Source organism: Dendropsophus ebraccatus, chromosome 9 (assembly GCF_027789765.1).
Source record: "Dendropsophus ebraccatus isolate aDenEbr1 chromosome 9, aDenEbr1.pat, whole genome shotgun sequence".
In the NCBI taxonomy this organism is placed as follows: domain Eukaryota; kingdom Metazoa; phylum Chordata; class Amphibia; order Anura; family Hylidae; genus Dendropsophus; species Dendropsophus ebraccatus.
In genome coordinates this window covers 79669517-79693213 of record NC_091462.1, presented here as the reverse complement: position 1 = coordinate 79693213, position 23697 = coordinate 79669517, and the positions used below count along the sequence as shown (strand labels likewise).

The following is a 23697-nucleotide window of genomic DNA, read 5'->3' as shown; positions in this document are numbered from 1 at the left end:
AACAACAGCACATAGGAAAATGGGTGACAGTATCACTTTAACATTCTGCCCATCTCTCCCCGCATCCCATACCAGGCCCCATTCAGCATTTAGTTAAGTTGGGCAGTGGTTATTGTTTTCCACTTGTTAGTACAACACCCCCTGATAAATGTAGTTTTTACCAGTCACAGCCACACAGTATAACATGTAAGTAATTGTATTTAGGCCAGTGTTTGAGTTTTTCACAAGACAATGTTCTTTATTGTTCTTTGTTTTCTCTGTAGTATGATGGTACAGGGATACAAGCGTCCCCTGGAAGCCAAGGATTTATGGTCTTTAAACAAAGAAGACACTTCGAACGAAGTTGTGCCAGTCTTGGCCAGAAACTGGGAAAAAGAATACCTGAAAGCTAAAAAGTGTGTATTTAAATAAGAATGATCAGAATGAGAAGTGCAGATACATCACTTTTGATGCAGTGGATTTCCAAATGAGTATTTTGGCATCTATCTTAAGTTGAAATTAAAGTAGTTGTGTGACCTGTCCATATGGCCTTACAAAGGGCTTCAATAGCTTCATCTACGCTCATCAGCTAATGGATGGTGCCGTAAGGTACATGGTAAAAAACAGGGGTACATGAGGCTATGTTTTTTTTTTTATGAAGATTCAAAATATAAGTAAAAAAGAATTAGCCACATTTCTAGTATATTCCCAGATATCTGCATAGAACACATCTTTTTAGTGTACTATGTACCTTGTCGTGCCCCCTGCACCCCATTAGGGCAGCAGGAAGTAGTTGGGAAAATAACAGATTTTTGCTCAAACTAGCAATCTGTGACTTCCATTTCATGTGCACTGGGTACCAGGCTGCTTCTGTTTTTCAGTTCCTTGCTATTTTCATGTTCTTAATTTGCGGTTGGTGAATGAGGGCACTTTATATTCTAAGGCTGCAAACCTTTTTATCAAGTTCTAGTTTTGCTTTTAGCTGATGTTACCTAATCTCCCTTTTTTCCTGTTACAGACTGCCATTGAAAATGGTGTATTCTCCTAAGAAGCAGACCAAACAACCTGAGCCCGGAGATGAAACTGGAGAGGAGGCGGAGGCTCTGATCGTGAGGCCGGCTACAAAAGATGCAGAATCATCCTTGTTAAAAGCTTTATATAAAACCTTTGGACCTTACTTTTTCATGAGCTTCTTCTTCAAAATAATTCATGATATATTGATGTTTAGTGGACCAGGCTTATTAAAGTAAGCACCTTTAGAACAGTCATGTCAATACAAGGGTGCTTTAAAATGGATGTGTATGACTTGTGTTCCTCACTGTTAAAACTTAAAGGGAACCTGTCACCGGGAACGCGGGCACAGAGCCCGACCTCCACCCCTCCCCCCCCCCCCCCGGTGCAGCCCCCTGATATTTACCCTTTCCGGCGAGTCCCTCTCCTGGAGCCGGTCCCGGAACTAAGATATCAGCACCCGAAGCCGTGCACGCGCTGTATGCAAATTACCTGAGATGAGTCCGATGCCAATAGAGAATGACTGGAGCTGACATTCTCTATGGGCATCGGACTTATCCATGCAGCGCGCTCAGCTTTGGGCGCTGATATCTTCGTCCCGGGACCGGCTCCAGGAGCAGGACTCGCCGGAAAGGGCAATCCCCCGGGGGGGGGGGGAGAGGGGGCGGGCGGGCGGGCTCTGTGCCCGCGTCTCCGGTGACAGGTTCCCTTTAAAGGGGGAGGTGGGTTGGGGAGCGAGGAGCTGAGGGCAGGGATTCCCTGGACGATCGACGGTCTGCTGCTGCTTTTCCTATTGCATGGAGCGATGGCAGCAGATCATTGCTATCAAGGTCGTTGGTATCGCGTATGTTGGCCGTAATGGATGATAATTGGCCAAATTCAGCTGATCGCTTTGTGTAATAGGGCCTCTAACTGACGGAGAGCTCCAGATTCCCAGAGTTCTCTTAGTGGTCTGCATGCACCTGCCCCTGTAGAGGAGGCTTACTATAGATTTCTATGTTTACAACAGCTCAGCCTAGGGAGAAAAATAAACTTGTACTCCCTTCTGTCAGCATGTAGGAAATGCTCACTCAGGTTTTGTCTGTTACAGAGATATTCAAATTTAAGCAAAAAAGTTGGCTTACATGACTTGTACTACATCTGTGTTTGTCAACATTTTTATATATAATTTTAAAGTGATATAAGCAAACTAATAGGTGTCTAAACTTAGACTAGACCATCTAAAGATAAAGATTGGCCTAAAAAAAAAACAAACTAACAATAAAAACTGAAATTTAATTGGTTATTGAATGCAGTAGTGATAAACAATTAATAATTATTTAAATTGTTTATTTTAGTGGAGAGAAAAGAATGGAAAAAAAAAAAACAACCTCTGTTGATATTGTAAGGGATGGAGTCCCCTCTAGTGGATCCTGCAGGCAGCTACAATGTTTTAGGTGTATGTATCTGCAGGGGATCTGAAGCTCAGTATTATAAGAAATGAGTGGCAACAGTCATAAGGAAATATTAAGAAATTAATCTGCCCAGAATTTCGATCTGAAGGCCCAGTTCACACTGAGCAAAAACGGTGGAATTCCGCGGCTGAGCTTTCCGCCACGTATCCTGCCATGCTCAGTGTCCTGCTTTGAGTGAATGAGAGGGTGTCCGCTCCCGTCGCTCTCCGCTCAAAGAAGTGAGCGTTTTTGCTCACTGTGAACGGGGCCTAAGAGTGCAAGACGATAAAAGGAGGATATTCACTGCAGGTGGGGATGGTAGCGACCTTCTTGTAATCCTTACTAAAGCCATGTTGGTTTCTATTAACAGCTCAATTGCTTTGACTTCTTGATCTTAATTGTGTTTCTGATCTTTCTTGCAGGTTACTTATAAAGTTTGTCGGTGATGCCAGCGCCCCGAACTGGCAGGGATACCTGTACACAGCATTGTTGTTTCTCTGCGCCTGTCTGCAGACTCTCATCTTACACAAGTATTTTCATATCTGCTTTGTTACGGGAATGAGACTGAAGACGGCCGTAATTGGACTTGTCTATCGCAAAGTATGCCCTAGTCTGTGTGCCATTTCTTTTGTTCAGTGATAGACGTACATTTAGCCATAGGAACATTCCAATTATAAGACGTAGAGGAGTTTTGTGAAGATCACTTTCCTTATGGCTTCCTTGCCTACAATCTGCCTAGAGACAATAGATTGCATTTACAATAGTCTTAGAGCATATAGCCTTCTGATTTAAGGGCTTTTTCTGGATTTGAAGAGGTTGTCAAGAGACAGGCCATTTTAGATTGCTGCTGGCAAACAATTGATTTTCATGCGGGAGGCCATGGCCTGCAAGATTACGTGGCAGCCATTCAAATGAATTGTATGGCTTGAGCAAGAGCAGTTTTTTACAGCTTTTAACACTAATGGCATATCCTTCCTTGGGTTAGACCTCTGATGTGGGATTGTGGAAGCCTGACCTCTTTCTTACTTACCCCACCTTAGGACCCCAACCAATTGGGGTTGTCACAATTACAGAATTTGGTCTTTGAGACCGATACTTAGTGTAAAATCATGTTTCTTGATCCCTACATGGTACACACAAAAATTATAAAATGAGTCCAAGTTGTTGATGTTGTCTGTTTTGCACGGAAGGATTTATACTCCTTCTCATCTCTTGTATACCCTTCAATTCATGACTTCCCCCATATACCCCAATGGATGTCTAGTCACATTTCCTGTGGAGCTGAGATTATCCCTCTTCTTCAGTCCTCTCAGCCAGTCCCATGTTTCTGTCTTAATATCTCATCCCCAGATTGGGCTTTCTCCGCTAAGTCAAAGCCCAGGTTTGACATGTCTGGAGCCTTTGAACCAGGGACCACTTGGGTATATGGCACCGGGGCCTTGCCCTTTGCTGCTGTATATGAACTCTGTGTAGAGGCCACCCTCTCCTTTTTGTAGCCAGGGGCGCTGAAAAGTAAAGGCAGAGAACAAGGAAGGCAAAGGGCAGTGCACACACCATGATTTCTGACTTTTGCTTCAACAGGAGGGAGAGATACCGTGTGGGTGAAAACAGATCAATAGAAGGATTTGTATTTTTCAGTCCCAAACTGCTCTATACATGTTTGGTATCAACACACAGAAATCCTGGTATTGAGCTGTTTACCTGTGCAGTACTGAATTAGAATAATAAATCTGATACATTGTGCATGACTACAACCAGGCAATAGTACCTGCTCCATGACCCCTTTATTTCAGTACCTGCAGCATCTCACTTCCCCCATGAGGCTGTGTCTGGTACTGTAGCTCACTTCAGTAGGCAGAGCTGCAGCACTACTACTGTTTATTGATATCCATGGGGTCTGATACCCACCAGTAACACATTTATGGCCTATTCTATTGATTGTCTGTAATTGTGAAAACATCAAGGTATTTTCACAACCTTAGCATGTTACGTTATGATATTGTGTATTTTGTCCTTTTTGTTGTTGTGTGTCCCTGCTACAATTTGGTGGTGAACTGACTGGACCCTTAACGTTCTAGGCTCTAGTAATCAGTAATGCTGCACGTCGCACATCTACCATCGGTGAAATAGTTAACTTGATGTCTGTAGATGCACAGAGGTTTATGGATCTGGCAACCTATATAAACATGATTTGGTCGGCTCCACTTCAAGTTATATTTGCTTTGTATTTACTGTGGCAGGTAAGTTGTTTTTATTCTCCTTTCTTAAAGTCAGAACCATGGTGGCTTATGTATCACTGTAAAATCTCTGTAGCCTGGTTGTACGTCACATGGACTAAAAATATCTTCTGAAATAAAATTGGAAAATGATAATGATAATAAGTATAAAAATGAACAAAATGGCAAAAGGCAGTCTAAGGACTAGTGTGAACTGCTTTGGCATATTAGTAGTAAAGTGTGGGCATTGTCCAGCCATACAAAGTGTTAGGGAAAATAAACCCTTTAAGTCGCCGGGACATTCTTCTACATAAATTTTTATGTTGATGTTGCCTTCAAGGCACTTTATAAATCTACTTTGTTCTCTTATTTTAGAACCTTGGTGCATCTGTGCTGGCAGGGGTTGCAGTCATGATTCTTCTGGTCCCTGTAAATGCTGTCATTGCAATGAAGACAAAGAAATATCAGGTGGGTGTCAGCAGTCTGACCAGTGTCTTTGTTATTCCTGTAGCGTCACCACAATGCTTCTTGTGTCAGCCAGTCATGGTGATAAAAGTAATGCCTCTCTTCTTGCTGTACTAGAAGCATGGGTCCCTGTCCTGTTATATCTTGATTTCTCTTTTTTACCTTCGCTTTCCCCTTATGGTTACTATGAGAAAACCTAGTGCTATGTTTAGTTCCTGACATTGTTTATCTTCTGTCTCTAGGTGGTCCAGATGAAGTGCAAAGACAACAGAATTAAACTTATGAATGAAATACTAAATGGCATCAAAGTACTAAAGCTCTATGCCTGGGAACTAGCCTTTAAGGAAAAAGTGCTGGGAATCCGACAGGAGGAGCTGAAAGTACTGAAAAAGTCTGCTTACCTGTCTGCTGTAGGGACCTTCACCTGGGTCTGTGCACCCTTTCTGGTAAGTTGTTGGACATTTGTTACTTGAGATCTAAACAGTGATGTAAACCTATAAGGATAAGGTTCCCTTTTACATGGAGCGATAATCTGGTGCATCGTGTGGACCGCCTGTGTAATAAAGGCAATGATCAGCTGAGAAACTGATCATCGTCTGATTGTTGTCTTCAATCCCGCCCCTAGTGCTCCAAACCATTGTATTAGCCTGAGGATATACCTACACAATACATGGAAATGGCGCTAAGGATAAAGGCAAGAAACGTACCTTCATCCTTAGTGCCCATTCACAAAAGGGACATTTCAGCATATTAGATTGTATCCCTCTGGATTTTCAATGCAGCTGTTGCTGGCACTTCTGAGGCAGTCTCTGAAGTGACAGGCCGCTTAGCCAATCACTGGCCACGGCGCTGTCCAGTCTCGGTCAGTGATTTGCTGTCACTTCAGAGACGTGCGAGAAGTGCCAGCGGCGGTTGCATAAAAGACCAGAAGGACACTGGGGAGCATAAAGAGGTAAAGTATAGCTTATTTTGTATATACGCAGCACATTGTCCACTGCCACACAGGGATCCCTGTGTGATGAGCTCTATGCTCTTGAGTAGAGATGAGGGAACTTACTGTAACGTCACCTGAACCTGATCATTAGGCCATTGAATCCCACTGCCTGGAAAACATGGATGCATCCCTAGGGCTGCCTTGGAAACATGGATACAGCAATCGGTGTTTTCCCCCTATGGCTCTCTTATGTTCATGTGTAGCGTATGCTGCAGATTTTATGCTGTCTAAATACATGTAAATGAATAATTGACCGCAGTATAAAATCTGCAGCATATATAATACATGTAGGATGTAACATTCGGAAGTTAAAATATTTCCTTTGACATTAAGGTCCAATATACCCGTGGTTATGAAAGGGTTAAAGTGAAACTGGTAAATGGCTATAAGCACCAAATTCTGGGGGCCATTTTAGTTTCTGCCCCCATACACCAGTGGATTAGACCCATAGATGATATAGACTCACAAGTGAAATAAATCTCCACTCATAGGTCACTGACAGTATTAATCCTCCTCCGCAGACTTTCTCTTTTTATGGTAGGGCAGATATTGAGGGTGGATGTGTGCTCCTTTTGTCTCCCCTTCTCCCCCAAAGCTGAAAATAACAGCTGCTGTTCTGGCGAAGCAAATATATTATGCCCACGTTAGGATAAAATATGTATTGTTCCATTCACAGGTGTTTATAAGTGGAACATCGTAAATGGAAAATACACTTGGGCCTGGTTCATGTTTACTTTAGTGTAGGGATGAGTGAAGACAGGCGGAACAGAACAGAGCAGAGCCGGGAGGCAGGGAAGGCGAAGTCTGCCCCCAGAATCCTGTTCAGCAGCCTGCTGTGGAATGTATGTGTGAAGAAGAGGGATTTCTGTACGTATAGTAAAAGGCATAGTAAAGCTTAGATTTTCTACATGCTGTACAGGGGAAAATGGGGATAAGAAATGTAACCATTCAGATGGTGATCTTACTTTTTTTTTTTTTATTCCCCCCATTTATTCTTTCAGGTTGCTTTGTCGACTTTTGCTGTTTATGTTCTTATCGATAAAAACAATGTTCTAGACGCTGAAAAGGCTTTTGTGTCTTTGGCTTTATTTAATATCCTCCGATTTCCACTAAACATGCTGCCTATGGTTATTAGCAGCATGGTTCAGGTGAGATGGATAGGATTGCTGATTTGTTTTGTGTAAATGTTGGTCTGTATTCTAAAGGCGCCCATACAATGTGGACAAATTTTGGCTGAATCCGCCTATGGTTTGAAGTGCATGGTGGACTCCCAGTTATTTCAGATGATGCCCGGGGAGAGAAGGGTCGGACGTGCTGGATTTCAGCTACTTGCCCCTGTTCTTGGACAGATAAGCCTTAGATTAGCCGAAAAATGCATTTTTATAATGAAAAAGCAGTTTTAAGCTCTCCCCCCTGTCTTTATTGTTCTCTATGGAGGGGTGGAGGGAGATGAGGCACCAAAACAGGACAACAAAGAGTTAATTTACAGCTACATCACCGGGCTATCTCCTCTGAAGTCAGCACTGACCTCTGAATACTGGCTTTCACACAGGTCCCTCTGTGTAATCCTTTGTTCTCTGCTGGCAACTTATCTCCCTCCTCCCCTCTCCATAGGTTGCACAGGGCTCGACTGATGTAAGAGAGTCTAGATTTCCTGATTAATGAGCAGTGAATGAGAGAGAGGAGGGGGGGGGGGCTGGGGAAAGTATTTTTGAATGCAAATAATTGCAGATTGCCTAATAAATGTTAGAGGGGAGCAGTGTAATAACCATATTACTTGCTATTACTCACAGGCAAGTGTGTCTCTGAAGCGTCTCCGAGTATTCCTTTCACATGAGGAGCTGGAACCAGAGAGCATTATAAGAGAGCCACAAAGAAGTTGTAAGCGTTCTCTCTTTATAACATACAGATTTTTCATTACTTTTTTTTCTTTTAGTTTCATTATAAATAATTTTTATTGTAGATGTGTGTGTAACTGCATAACAAAATGGTAATTCATGCTTTATGTGATTTCAAAAAGACTTTCAGAGCTGACTTTAAACGCTTTTCTCTCTCTTAGCTGATGGCTGTATCGACATGAGGAGTGCCACCTTCTCCTGGTCCAAGAATGATCCTCCGACACTAAAAGAGTAAGGTTGTTTCTATTCTTTATTACCATGTTTCTTTTATAGAGGTTTCCCATTTATTAACAGCTAGTCTTAGGGCCCTATTCCACAGGAACGATTATCGCTCGGTGGAATAGAGAGAACGATCAGCCGATCGTGTCATTGGCTGATCGTTCATTTAGGGCCAGACCTAAAATCATCGTCCCCCCACCGCGCATTGCTACGGTGGAATAGCGGTGCGTGGCGGGTGACAGACTATTTGAGAAGCAGCAGCATACATTACCTGCAGGGCTTCTCCTCTGCTCTGTCTTCCTCCCGTGTCCCGCGCGCTCTAGCTTCAGAATGGCCTGTCAGCTGACTGAGCGCACAGCCAATCACAGGCCGGGAACGCTGTGGCCTGTGATTGGCTGAGGGGCCTGTCAGCTGACAGGCCATGCTAGAGCGCGCGAGACTCGGGGAGGAAGACAGAGCAGAGGAGAAGCCCTGCAGGTAATGTATGCTGCAAGGACATCGGTAACGATCATCGGCTGTGGAATAGGCCTAGTAAACGAGCGGCGATCTAGCAGATCGGCGCTCGTTTACATAGTTGATCGGGCCCTGCTCGGCCCTTGGAATACGGCCCTTAGTTGTTTGACACCACTGATCCCTTACTCTGCAGAAATTCCATCTTTGGATCTGTACTACTTCCAGTTTTTTACTATCCAGTTATATGTAGAAATGAGTGAATAGACAGAGGTAAGGGTTCATATGTACCCAAATGATAGACTTTTGAATCCCACTGTCTGCCCGCTCCGTGGAGAAGGTGGATACAGCCATAGGTCAGAGGCTGTATCAATGTTTTCCAGGCGGCCTTGGGCTGTATCCACCTTCTCAATCGAGCGGGCAGACAACGAGATTCAAAAGTCTATTCTGGTTCATATGATCCCGATCCTCGTCCAGTTTGCGCATCTCTAGTTATATTGTCTGTGGACAAAAGCACACATCCAGTTGCACTGTTATTTCAGATATGTCACCCTGGCCTAACATTTAGATGACCTCAGAAATTAGTTTAGATCTTGGATAAACAACTGTCACATCCACAGGGTTAATAAGTTTCTTATGTCCCTGATTCCTTTTCACGACACAACTGCAGTTTGACTGAAACAGTGATTTAGCATGAAACCAGACTGAAGGGGGTCATGAAGAGAGTTATCAGAAAGGTAGCGGGTTAGGCGGGAATAGAGCAGGGCCCTCACTCCTCATGTATGGATAACTATGTTCATATCTCTGTAATGTCTGGTTTATGTCTATGTATTTACCCCTAAAATTGTAAAGCGCTGCGGAATCTGTTGGCACTATATAAATAAAAATTATTATTATTATTGAATTTCATTCAAAATCTGTGGGACTGATGGAAGTGGAGTACAGTGCTTTGGATAAATGACTCTGGGAAACGTACGCACGTAGAATGTTTTTAGCTGTGTGTTTTTGATGCCACATGTTTTGTCTTTTTGTTAAGCGTGCTGCATCAAAACCAGCTAAAAACTCTGTACATGTGAATGGATCCTAAGAACAACTTAAAAACAAGTTTGAATTTTATTGAACAAATGTATAATTTCTTATAATTTTAGGATAAATCTTACCATCCCGGATGGCTCTCTGGTTGCAGTGGTTGGCCAGGTGGGCTGTGGAAAGTCTTCCTTGCTGTCTGCACTGTTGGGTGAAATGGAGAAGAAAGAAGGTTGCGTAGCAGTGAAGGTACACCTGAATTTATTATATATAAAGGGAATATGTCATCACAGTAGGACTTATTGTTTAAATAATGTTTTATGTTAAAGGGGTTGTCCAGAGAAAAACTTTTTCTTTCAAATCAACTGGCGTCAGAAAGTTATATAGATTTGTAATTTACTTCTATTAAAAAATCTCAAGTCTTCACATACTTATTAGCTGCTGTATGTCCTGCAGGAAGTGTTTTATTTTCAGTCTGACACAGTGCTCTCTGCTGACATCTCTGGCCGAGACAGGAACTTTGTCTCGGTTTTCTTTGAATCCCCATAGAAAGACTCTCCTGCTCTGGACAGTTCCTGTCTCGGCCAGAGGTGTCAGCAGAGAGTACTGTGTCAGACTGAAAATAAACCAACATTTCCTGTATGACATTTAGTAGCTGATGAGTATGAGAAGTAGTAGTAAAGTAGTAAATTACAAATCTATATAACTTTCTGATACCAAGTAATGTGAAAGAATTTTTTTTTCGATGGACAACCCCTTGGACAACATTTTTTATGAATCTTTGGTGACCTTTTTCCATTTTCTGTCTATATTGTAAAATCTTAAAATCTTGCAGTTTTCATTCTCACCACTAAGGCTAAAACTAAGCAGAGACATTCTGTTGTGTCTGTGGTGATAAGAGGAGGCTGCTGTAAAATGAGCTATACAGCATTACAGCGATGTGACACCAGTAGATAGAGGAGACAATAGCAGCTCCCTGTGGAATGACCTTCTCAAAGGTCACAGAGTACACTCAGTAATGTTTTACATTCATCTCAAGGGGACAGATTCTGTCTATAGTCTTGCTGTAAACATGTCACTAAATGCCATTAAAAGGCTTATTCCAGCGAAAATCTTTTTCTTTTAAATCAACTGGTTTCAGAATGTTTTATATAGATTTTTCATTTACTTCTATCTAAAATCTCAAGTCTTCTCATACTTATGCTGTATGTCCTGCAGGAAGTGGTGTTTTCATTTCAGTCTGCACTGTGCTCTCTGCTAACATCTTTGTCCGAGACAGGAACTGTTCGGAGCAGTAGCAAATCCCCTTAGAAAACCTTTCCTGCTCTAGACAGTTCCTGTCTTGGACAGAGGAGGCAGCAGAGGGCACTGTGTCCCACTGAAAATAAAACACCCCTACCTACAGAACAAACAGCAGCTGATAAGTACTGTAAGACTTGAGATTTTTAAATAGAAGTAAACTACAAATCTATATAACTTTCTGAAACCAGTGATTTGAAAGAAGAAATTTTTCTACCTGATTCTAATCGGTTAAAGAAAATATAGGTAACCCATTCCCTTTAACGGGTCTGTTTAGACAATGCAGAATATCCAAAAGACATACAGCTGACTGCTGTAAATGTTCCCTGGAGTTTTGTATGGCTTGTACGCCAGGAGAATGTTACATATAGATAGTGAGTGATCTGTGTATTGTGATTTCTATAATATCTTTTGTTTTGACAGTTTCTTGCTATGTTCTAGATTTACAGAGACCTTTATTATAGCTTTATGTACAGTATAATAGGTGTACACGTTATTTTTTCCTCTTTGTCAGGGTGGCATAGCATATGTTCCCCAACAAGCTTGGATCCAGAACGCCTCTCTTAAAGACAACATTATGTTTGGCAGAGAGCGCAGGGAGCCGCTATACAAGCGAGTTATTGAAGCCTGCGCTCTGCTCCCTGACCTGCAGATCCTACCGTCTGGAGACAGAACAGAAATTGGAGAAAAGGTTAGGATGTCGCCTATCATCTGCTTCCAAGTCTTTCCTGTAGCTATAATAAGAAGTATGCTTTGTATAAAAGCCATATTCACTGTAATTTGCAGTCCTTACAATATAAAAGTTTATGGTTTTATAAGCTCTGATATAAACCAAAGCCTATTGCCTGTTGCTAGGGTGTGAATCTATCAGGAGGGCAGAAGCAGAGAGTGAGCCTTGCCCGGGCAGTCTATTGCAATGCTGATGTCTATTTACTTGATGATCCATTGTCTGCTGTGGATGCACATGTTGGAAAACACATATTTGACAAAGTTATTGGTCCAAAGGGGCTTCTTAAAGATAAGGTAAGTACACCTGTGTCATTTTTATAATACTCTTGCTGCATCCTTGTATGGAAGCCGAGGGATTGTAGTTTTGTCACACGCTGATCGCTGTATTATGTCTATTTTGTGGCAATAAACAGCATTATTTAGGGGATTAAGGATGCTAGAATACACAGTCTAAAGATGAGCCAGATTTTTAAATCTTACACCATTTATTTGTTTACACCACAAATGTTTCAAATTTAAGTTAAACGACACCACTTTTCAAAAAGCTGACTGGTGGGACGTTTCCACGGTAGCCCGAACTTCCAGGGTTGCCTGCATCTGCATGTGTCAAAGGCTGTGATGAGATGCATAAACCACTCATTTCAGTCGTTTGCACTTCTAGACCCGTATACTGGTTACTCACGGAGTAAGTTACTTGCCACAAATGGACTCTATAATTGTGATGGTGGATGGAAAAATCACAGAAATCGGATCTTACCAGGATCTTTTGAAGCAGGATGGTGCCTTTGCGGAATTTCTTCGGACATATGCAAATGCTGAGCAGAACAACGAACAAGGTGAGTGTCTACCACAGGGTGCGTAGAAGTACAGAACTTAAATGGGAACTATCAGCAGGTTAGATGAATCTAATCTGCTAATGGCTTCATATTGTGCAGGAGACACAAAGGATGAGAGTATGTCTCTTAACTTCCTCGGTGCCTGCCAATGCAGTTAGCCATTTACTCCTCAGTTCGGTAAGACTGTTAGAAGTGCTGCCCCGTCCTCATAGGGCCAATTCGTCCTGCTCTATTGATTATCATTCAAAGGGTAGGGGTGGATCGGTGCTATGGGGGCGGGGTAGTGTTCCTAACTGTGTTACCGGGCTGAGGAGTAAAAGACTAATTGCAGGGGAATGGCACCAAAGATGAAGATAAGTCATACCTTTATCCTCGCCACCTCCTGTGCAATAAGGAACTATCAGCAGGTTAGATTCCTCTAACCTGCTAATTGTTCCTCTTTAGGTGGTGGTCATGTTAATCCAAGCTAAACTCCTTTTGAGCTGGACATTATTGTATTATATTTTGTTCCTACCAGGAAAGTGTAGTACCTGAACCAACCGTATAGTCAAAGAAAGGTTTTCATGATCTGACTTGACTTGATTCAGGGGTTCAAATGCTAAAATATTAGGAAATAGCATTTTTACACCTGATTAGGTGTAATAAAGAATGCTGAGAAACAACCGGCTAAATGCACACTCTGCTGCCCGAAAGGCTCACTTCATAGCAGAATATGGATCATTGTAAATGGTACTCCCTAGTTTGCTTGATTGTTCAAATGGCATCTAAAGAGACCAGAAATTGGGCGACTTTGGCCACTATGTTAATGGGTACTTCACATAAGCACAGATAGAGATTATATCTACAGGGAACCTACAAACTCTGTTCCGTAGCTTTCTGTTGACGTGCCTGATTTTTAGCATCTAACTCTGCTTCTCCTTCTTTGCTTGTGCTGCCATAATAGCAGACCACACGGAAGTGGAAGAAGAGGAAGGTTTGTCATTTAAGCATGTTGTCTGTTTGTGTCTTCTGAATCGTATAGTGTGTGCACAGTCATGTGGTAGCTATTGGTGTGAACTTTCTCTAGTGTCTACATATCATGTAGACAGTGTATTCAGTTGTACACTCGTTCATGTATGGTTTGCAAGTCTGTTTTGGGTTACAGGAATCCAGACAGTGCAAGGTAAGCATGTTTGCAGTTTTCCCCCGCTGGACTTGGCAGTCATGCATGCAGTGTTATGGTTAACTACAGCAACATTTCAGTGGTATATATTTAGCTTACAATTATAAACTGAATATAACAAAGAATTTAGAGTATTCCAGATCTCTTGGCCCTGATATACAATTGCTCAGGTTGTTATGTTTCCATTGCTGGCAGACGTCTTTACCTTCACTTCCAATTTTGAAGCTTCTAAGCAATAATGCCTAACTTTTTTAACATTCTGAAGCCCACAAAACCAATATATTGCTCGGAAACCACCACAAGCACCCTTGTTAAAGTGTTCCTGACTTCCAAGTATTTCCTACCCTAGTTTGTTGGCATTATCCTTTAGTTTATTACCTGAGCCTGTAGTATAAAAAGAAAAATAGTCCTCTCCTGACATCTACTGGTTGTTGTATCAGGTTTTAGGCCAGCAGTGCTTCAATAAAAGTGCATGTAGACAAAAAGCAGGGTTAGCTCTGACAATGGAGAAAATCTGTGTTGAACATCTGACTTGGCTGTGGAGTGTTTTATTCACACCCTTGTAAACTATTGTACTGCCCTTAACGCGAAACAGTATCTGTCCTGAAGTATCATCTGAGGAAATGGTATGGGTCTAGATAATTAGATATTCTGGATTATCGGACTGATTGTTATTGCTTCTGAAGTAGAAAACAAATGTTCCTTCTCACAGTTGGCATTCGTGAGCTTTTGTATATAACTTGTGGACATGCCTGCAGTGAAGGGTACAGGGAAAGGCGCATCATTGCATGATAGTTACTTCATCTGTAACATTGTAAATGTCTGGTGATTAATATGGATTTATTTTTTTAATTCTGTGCTTTAACATCTCACAGAAGTACCAAGCCCTACTGAAGAGAAACATATGGAAAATGGGGTATTGGTTGGTGAAAGGAAAAGTTTACATAGGTATGTTTCGCCTAAATACTTTACCTAAGAAAATACCTAAATAATGCAATTTCTCTAGAGTGTTACCACGATAGATCTGATGCATAACAGATCGTGGTGGATCCTATAAACTTTATAAGAGTCTTATCAGGTTTACGTATGTTTGTTTCAGAAAAGATCAGCTAAACAGGCTATGCAATTCTGGCTGCAAAAAAAAAAAAAGGCTGGGTTCACACTACGTATATTTCAGTCAGTATTGTGGTCCTCATATTGCAACCAAAACCAGGAGTGGATTAAAAACACAGAAAGGATCTGTTCACACAATGTTGAAATTGAGTGGATGGCGGCCATATAACAGTAAATAACTGCCATTATTTCAATATAACAGCCGTTGTTTTAAAATAAAAGCAAATATTTGCCATTAAATGGCGGTCATCCACTCAATTTCACCGTTGTGTGAACAGATCCTTTCTGTGTTTTTAATCCACTCCTGGTTTTGGTTGCAATATGAGGACCACAATACTGACTGAAATATACGTAGTGTGAACCCAGCCTCAGTGTGCGGATTTTATGCTGCAAGTTTTGCATTACAGTGTATGGCCCTGCATTCCCTGATTTTCGTTACGCTGCGAGAATGTAGTGACGACCATAATTAACTTGCTTCTGGTAAAAATAATAAATAGTAAATGCTTTTCTGCCCGCCCTCCCTTGTCACGCTCCTGCTTCAGTCTCCGAGTCCCGGCTCATTGACTGCCTGCTCATCCAATCACGGACTGCAGTGGGACAGCTAAGTGATTAGCTGAGCAGGCCATCAGTGAGCAGGGACCCGGAGACTGAAGCAGGAGCACACCAAGGGAGTGAAGGAGCTATATTGGCTCCAATCTTTCCAAGGGATGATAAAGAGAAAGAGGACAGGTATATTTATTTAGTTATATATAACATTAGAATTCTGCATTAGGGCCCAGGAGCCCCAAGTTTTTATCCGTCTATCAATGTAACCTTTCCATGCTAAACAGGCAGCTGAGTGCATCCTCTGAAACAAAGTCCACCCAACAGAACAGCACGGCTGATCTTCAAAAGTCAGGGGCAGAAAAGGAGGACTGGAAACTGACTGAGGTTGACAAGGCTAAAACAGGCAATGTAAGTTTTTTTTGTTTTTTTGTTTTTGTTTTTTTTTTATTATTATTTAATCTAGTCTTTTTGGTAACCTTTACAATTATCCAAGCAGCCAACGTTTTATGTGCTAATGTTTTTTTTTCTCTGTCCCAGGTTAAACTGGCGGTGTTTTGGGAATACATGAAAGCCATCGGCCTCCTCCTGTCTTTCCTGAGTGTCATTCTTTTCCTGTGCAATCATGTGTCTTCCTTGGCCTCAAACTACTGGCTCAGTCTGTGGACTGATGATACTGTGGTGAACGGCACTCAGCAGCACACCAAAATGAGACTAAGTGTATACGGAGCACTGGGCATGTCACAAGGTGCGACAGGTTATTTCACTGCTACCAAACTAAGCAGGGAATTGAATCTTCAAATCTTTGTAAATCATGGTCTTAGTAGGTGTCCCTGAATTCAATAGGAGCTTTCATCATTGTTTACTTCCAGACAAGTCCTGGATATGGGATGGACAAGCAGGTGCAGAAATAGTGCTCTGATAACTGGACTGTGGCTACTGTAGAAGTTTCCTATTGAATTACTGCAACATGGTATCTTGAAAACCATGATTTATTTTTAAAAATATATATGAAAAAAACCTCCCCTAGTAACTTCCCCTAGTCACCCCTTTTCCGATTTATTCAAATAAATAAACATATTTGGTCCAGATACGTCCGATCCAGTAAAATATACATTTTTTGTTCCTGTGTGATAAATAAACTACTTATACATCAATATGATACCAATAAAAACAATAAATCATGTTGCAAAAATGAGGCCCCTACCAGCCCTGTAAGTGGAAAGATAAGTGTTATGGCTCTTAGAAGGTAAGGTAGAACATTGCTTCAGTGTGTGGTGATGAGAGGGTAATTTTGTGGATTTGCTGCCACACAGTGCAGATGGTGGATAGAGGAAAAATGCAAAAATAACTAAAGAATAACAAATAAAGAGCAAACATTGGAAGCTCACACAGGTAGTCTGATCCATCAGACTTCCCATTCTGCACGCATGGGACACCCCGTCTCACCCCAAATCAATAGGCGGATCATCTGTCAATATTCTTTTTTGATATCATGTGGTTATAAAGAAACACTGTTTAATAGAATGCTGTATGGGCAGAGGTAGAATAACAATGTAAGTCTCTCAGTAAAAAAAATCTTTCCCGGTGAATTTTCTTCCGTCCACTTTCATAATGAAAAAGAGCTTTGCTAGGAATTGCTTGAATGGAGGAGCAGTTGGGTGGTTCTAAGCATTTCATATAGTCTTCACCGCTGTGGCTGAGATAATTTATAGGAGTTTTGTAAGCACTTGTATGCAGCAAGTGTTATGCAAACTGAATCATTTAAAACCCACATAAATTTGGTCTAAATGTCCTAGAATAAAGAATACCAAGTGTGCGGTATGCTGGATTTCTTCTATAGCATGGGTACTGAGCTGCACATTCCTTTAAGTCACTTATGATACTGGAACTATATAACTTGTTCTTTTATCACAGGAATTGCTGTTTTTGGATACTCAACCACTGTCTCGTTAGGCGGCGTCCTTGCTTCTCGCTATCTTCACATGGATTTGCTTCACAACGTCCTTCGCTTTCCTATGAGTTTCTTTGAGCGAACTCCCAGCGGCAATCTTGTAAATCGTTTCTCCAAGGAGATAGACACCATTGATTCTATGATTCCACAAATAATTAAGATGTTCATGGGATCCCTATTTAATGTCATTGGAGCGTGTATAATAATTCTCATTGCAACACCTATAGTCGCTGTCATAATTCCACCATTGGGTCTGCTTTACTTCTTTGTGCAGGTAAGCATTTAGCAGTAAACTTTTTTTCCTTTGGTCACAAACAATCCTTGTAATATAAATTGTAGTGGTAAATCAACTTGAGAATAAACACTCAGAAAAGGCAGAGCTATTTTCTCACAGAAACGGCACCACCCCTTTCTCAAGGTTGTGAGTGGCATTGCAATTCAACTCCATTCACTTTAAAGGGGTACTCCGGCCTGGATTTTTTTTTTTTTTGTATGGCCGGGGAGGAGGTGGCTGAGGGCAACGACGTCCACTTACCTCCCCGGTTCCAGCGGCGGGTCCCATATCACGGTGCTCCGGTCCCCTCTGCCCGGCCGCTTCCTGGTGTCTGACGTGGGCTTGAGAAGTGACGTTTTAACTCGGCTCAGCCAGTCAGTGACTGAGGTGGGATCCCGCCTCTGTTTCTGACAGGCTGAGACTGGGGCCTGAGTACCCCTTTAATGAAACTGAGCTGCAAAGCTATAACCAAACTAGGATAAAAGTGGTGGTGTTGCTGGAAGAAAGTGGCCATGTGTTTCTAAGCCTGGATAACCCCTTTAACCCAACAGGAAATAACATTGTTGCATGTTGCGTAGCAGTACAGGCACCTTTGCTTTTTTTATTTCCTTTGGTGGTTAACCTATAGTTGTAGCTGCAGTAAGCATGCCCAGGCACTACATAGCAAACAGAACAGCTTCCTTCCCCAATCGCGGTGTTGTATGGGCGCTGATTGGTGGGGATGTTGGGTGTTGGCACTCTGCAGATCAGTGACTGGTGAACTATCCTGTGTGCACATTTTTTTAACCAAATTTCTCTATGCTAGATACAGTCCAGAACATCTTTTATTTTATTTTTCCAATAAGGTTACAAGAGCATGCAGTTAGTTTTAAGTGAGAAATATTCATTTTTTTTTTTTCATTTTTTTTTTTAAACATTCCTTTTTAATGTTTTTTTTTTTTTTTTCCCCCACCTCTCCAGAGGTTTTATGTGGCGACATCACGGCAGCTGAAGAGATTAGAGTCAGTCAGCCGGTCTCCAGTATATTCCCATTTTAGTGAGACTCTAATGGGTGCTAGTGTCATCCGGGCATTTGGTGAGCAGAAACACTTTATCGATGTTAGTGACTTCCGAGTGGATGAGAATCAGCGGGCATATTACCCCAGCATTGTCTCCAACAGGTATGTGATTTTCTGTCTTTTCATTACCTTGGTATTTTAAGCATTACACAGACAGTATTGTAGTATAGATATTTGAAATATAAACTTTATATTTGGTGGGGGGGGGGGATCTTTCCATCCAGCTACATCTCTATTCTACCATTTATTGTGGGGATATGAATAGTGTCTGCTTTCACAAAATCCTGCTTACATGACTGCAGAGTAAGCATTCTTATGTAATGCTGTACCCCAGAGACAGGATTGTTTTTTTTACAGCCGCTCAGGAGCATTGTTCAGTTATGGTCTTTCACTTCAAAGACCCCCTTGCAGTGTAGCTAGTAGTCCTTTTAAGCCAAATGTAGTGTAATCAAAGCAACCCAAATTAAAGGGAACCTGTCACCCCCCGTGTCGGGGTGACAGGCTCCCGACCCCCCGTTAGAGCCCCATATACTTACCTAATCCCGCCGGGTCCCGCTTCTGGAGGTGGTGGGGTGACGGAGATCTCAGCCGCTGCAGCCCGGCACGCGCGCTGAGAGATGAGTCCAACACCCATAGAGAATGACAGGAGAGTCCAGCGCTCCGTCATTCTCTATGAGCGTTGGACTCATCTCTCAGCACGCGCACCGGGCTGCAGCGGCTGAGATCTCCGTCACCCCACCACCTCCAGAAGCGGGACCCGGCGGGATTAGGTAAGTATATGGGGCTCTAACGGGGGGTCGGGAGCCTGTCACCCCGGCACGGGGGGTGACAGGTTCCCTTTAAAGTTTCTTCTTTAGCATCATTAGATACACTGCAGAGCCGGCACATCTTGTAGGGTCGCTGCTATGTTGTATTCCAACATGCTGTCCACAGTGAGAAGACGCAGCTCATGCTGAGGGATTGGGTTGTCAAGGCAGCCATTTTGTGTACAGCTAGTTCTGTGCTCGAGTTTTATTGTATTAAATAAGGTTTGTGCACTAAACTCTTTGGGCAAGGGGTAGGTGCCTCAGAAGCCCAATCCCCTGACATAAGCTTAATCTCATGCCAAACTGTGGAGGGCAAGTAGTAAAGCATAACTGCAGTGACCCTTTAAGAGCCCTGTACATATCATGGAATCAGACAACTGTTTGTTTCCCTGTTTATGTTCCAATACTTGCAACTGAGTGGGACTTGAGGGGCTACCTATCAGGGTGGTGTGGTGCTCTCCCCATTATGGAGATATCTGGCTATTCCATGTTTTGAGACTCGCAACCGAGGCTCCACAGAATTTTTTCACTGATCTCGAGTTCAGTGCTTACTGTGTTTTGACTAGACCATGTACAATGGCACCGGAATTATCACAGTGGCTCAGACTATTTAAAGTATTTAGACTGCCAAATCTAGGTTTAGGATATGGAAGTATTAGGCTTTTAAATTCATCATTGCTGGCCACATGTCATCCTGTGTAAACAACGTTATGTGCGGCCAGCAACAATAAAAGAAAACTGACAGAACATGTATGTATACAGCGGTGTATACTTACACCCGCACTGCTTGTGATCCAATACGTCACCTCCAGTCTGGCTGTCGGCTGACTCTTCCGGCCCCGCCTCTTCCGGCTGTAAAGCATTCTGGAGGAGGCAGGGACTGAAGAGTCAGAAGGCGGCTGGATTGGAGATGTGCCGGAGTACAAGCAGCGCAGATGTAAGTATAGACTGCTGCTTGTAATCTTTAAACTGGCAGCACAGAGATAAACAAAAGGGGAAAAATGCACATGTAGCAACCTCTTGTTGTCTTTTCTTTGTATTTTGCATAATCTAAGTTTAGAATATTATCAGGTGGCTTACTTTTATGCTAGAATTGTGCACCAAAATTTAGGCAATTTTGGTGCCTATTGTCAAAATGATGCCACACTGACTTTTTCACAAACAAATTCCCCTTATGTCATGCACTCTCCAGATTTAGAACAGTGCTTTAAGCTGTTGGAAAATCTGGTGCACCTTTCTGACTAGTCTTAAATTGTCACCTCCTATAAGTTGGCTTACTTTTGGTGCATTTGGCGGCACTTTTAGGCCCTGATATATAATATAATAGGTATGGAGGAAAAAACTTCTCAGTAGATTTCTGCCATCTTCGGTCTGATGGCTTTTATACATGCTACATCTATGTTCGAAATAAATGAATTTAAAGTCATGAAGACAATCTGAGTATACTCTCCTCCATACCCATTATTATATTCTGTTGCTGAACTGGACTGATGGAGCCTGGTAGTGTGGAGGTTGCTAGTAGCACAATTAGTGCGGACTCTATATTCATTGGTGACATTTAGGCCCTGACCATTTATTGTGCAGAGTGAAAACTTGTCCATAGGGGTATGTGCACACTACGAAATCCGGGCGTATAACCCACTGCGGATTCCACCGCCCGTGCCATAGACTCCATTCTATGGTCAGGCGGATTCCGTTGTCTGCCCAAAAATTTAACCTGTTAATTCTTTGGGCCGATAGCGGAATCCGCCTGACCATAGTATGGAGTCTATGGCACAGGCGGTGGAATCCGCAGCGGGTTATACTCCCAGATTCCGTAGTGTGCACATACCCTAACAGTGAAAATGTGGTGCAAGTCATTTAAGGCTAACATTGCACCAGATTTTGGGCGCAGTTTTATTTATTCTTACCACTGCTTTATCTCCCCCAACATGTGAACCCAGCCTTATAGTATTTTATTATATATTTTTTCAAAGCTAACAATTCCATTTACGAAGCAGAAATTTGTAATATCTATTCTTCTGTTCTCAGGTGGTTGGCAATAAGACTGGAATTTGTCGGAAACTGTATAGTCCTCTTTGCCTCTCTATTTGCTGTAATATCTAGGTTTACACTCAGCCCTGGCTTGGTTGGGCTCTCAGTCTCTTATGCTTTACAGGTAAATGCATCTCAACAGTTTTTATTATGCTGTATAGTTTTATTTGATTTATCTTTCCCCTTAAAATACTATAGTCGGGGTATCTGTAGTGGAAAAGTGTGCATTATTGGTCACTGAAGAAGTTGGATGCAGTTTTAAGGAGTCCTGAAAAACATGGACACAGCCATAGGCCTAGGGTTGCATCCAACTTCTTCAGCCACTGCTAATCAAATGCCGGATACTCTGGCTCCGACGAACCAAAGCATGCTCGATGTTCCATCATCTCTATTGAAGGGACCACTTACTATGGGGCAGCAAGAGAAGTTGGTAACAAATCTGTATAACTTTTAATAATGTTTTGTCTCCCTTAAAGAGTATCTGTCTAATTTTTGTACTAATGAATGCACATAGTTATGTTAATTAGGAAAGTGATGCACAAACATGTATATTTTAAATGATCTGAACAAACCTGTCAAGATACTAACATGCCTGCCCAATTGCATACATCTGGAACTGATATCCCATGAAAGAAAAAATTTAGTGCTCCAAACTAGCGACAGTTTCCCTTTAGGTACAGACCTTCATGGTGTGGCTGTAAAGAGTGCCAGCACCCAGCTTCTGTAAGCTTTAATATAATCAGTTTTCAATGGAAAATGCTTCTGGTTACAGTTTGTGTATAGGACAATTCCAAGCACCCACAATGTATACACTAGGGATCAGTCCTTGCAGTGTGTGCTTTAGATGTAATCCCACCAAGTCTAAACCAGGGGTGGGGAACCTTTTCCATGTCGAGGGCCGGTCGGGCATTAATAAAATCATTCGAGGGCCGCATACCGTGCGCGGCAGTTAGTAGCGGGGGTTTGCAGCACCCTGGACAAGGCATAGTATTGTTCCCCTAGTGCCCCTGCTATTGTAGTTAACCCCCAGTGATGCCCCTTGTAGTCTAGTTAACCCCCAAGTCATATCCCTGGTAGCCTAGTTAACCCCCATCAGGCATGTCCCTGGTAGCCTAGTTATTTCCCCCCCATCAGTCATGTCTCTGGTAGCCTAGTTGTCTCCCCCATCAGTCATGTCCCTGGTGGCCTAGTTGTCCCCCCCCATCAGTCATGTCCCTGGTAGCCTAGTTATTCCCCCCCCATCAGTCATGTCCCTGGTAGCCTAGTTATTCCCCCCCCCCATCTGTCATGTCTCTGGTAGCCTAGTTGTCTCCCCCATCAGTCATGTCCCTGGTGGCCTAGTTATCCCCCCATCAGTCATGTCCCTGGTAGCCTAGTTGTCTCCCCCATCAGTCATGTCCCTGGTAGCCTAGTTGTCCCCCCCATCAGTCATGTCCCTGGTAGCCTAGTTATTCCCCCCCCCCCCCAATCAGGCATGTCCCTGGTAGCCTAGTTATTCCCCCCCCCCATCAGGCATGTCCCTGGTAGCCTAGTTATTCCCCCCCCCCCCATCAGGCATGTCCCTGGTAGCCTAGTTAACCCCCATCAGGCATGTCCCTGGTAGTTGTCCCCCCCCCCCCATCAGTCATGTCCCTGGTAGCCTAGTTATTCTCCCCCCCATCAGTCATGTCTCTGGTAGCCTAGTTATTCCCCCCCCCCATCAGGCATGTCCCTGGTAGCCTAGTTGTCCCCCCCATCAGTCATGTCCCTGGTAGCCTAGTTGTTGTCCCCCCCATCAGTTATGTCCCTGGTAGCCTAGTTGTCCCCCCCCCATCAGTCATGTCCCTGCTAGCCTAGTTGTCCCCCCCCCCCCCCATCAGTCATGTCCCTGGTAGCCTAGTTGTCCCCCCCATCAGTCATGTCCCTGGTAGCCTAGTTGTTCCCCCCCATCAGTCATGTCCCTGGTGGCCTAGTTGTCCCCCCCCATCAGGCATGTCCCTGGTAGCCTAGTTATTCCCCCCCCCCCCCCCCATCAGGTATGTCCCTGGTAGCCTAGTTATTCCCCCCCCCCCCCCCCCATCAGGTATGTCCCTGGTAGCCTAGTTAACCCCCATCAGGCATGTCCCTGGTAGCCTAGTTGTCCCCCCCCCCATCAGTTATGTCCCTGGTAGCCTAGTTATTCCCCCCCCCCATCAGGCATGTCCCTGGTAGCCTAGTTA

The 23697-nt window shown here is 43.0% G+C and overlaps 1 protein-coding gene across 3 annotated transcripts in view; it reads left to right on the top strand.

The window, feature by feature from the left end:
• Positions 1-23697, top strand: part of ABCC1 (ATP binding cassette subfamily C member 1 (ABCC1 blood group)) — a 118740-nt gene that overhangs the window by 70728 nt on the left and 24315 nt on the right. For all 3 annotated transcript variants that reach the window (XM_069983685.1, XM_069983687.1, XM_069983686.1), the window contains exons 7-25: positions 264-395; positions 998-1225; positions 2846-3023; positions 4502-4663; positions 5015-5107; positions 5347-5550; positions 7100-7246; positions 7892-7979; positions 8158-8227; positions 9814-9940; positions 11505-11681; positions 11846-12013; positions 12381-12555; positions 14593-14665; positions 15661-15784; positions 15914-16121; positions 17291-17601; positions 18562-18761; positions 21497-21623. In XM_069983685.1, coding sequence (XP_069839786.1) covers positions 264-395; positions 998-1225; positions 2846-3023; positions 4502-4663; positions 5015-5107; positions 5347-5550; positions 7100-7246; positions 7892-7979; positions 8158-8227; positions 9814-9940; positions 11505-11681; positions 11846-12013; positions 12381-12555; positions 14593-14665; positions 15661-15784; positions 15914-16121; positions 17291-17601; positions 18562-18761; positions 21497-21623 — 2992 coding nt within the window. The remainder of the gene's footprint in view (positions 1-263; positions 396-997; positions 1226-2845; positions 3024-4501; positions 4664-5014; positions 5108-5346; positions 5551-7099; positions 7247-7891; positions 7980-8157; positions 8228-9813; positions 9941-11504; positions 11682-11845; positions 12014-12380; positions 12556-14592; positions 14666-15660; positions 15785-15913; positions 16122-17290; positions 17602-18561; positions 18762-21496; positions 21624-23697) is intronic.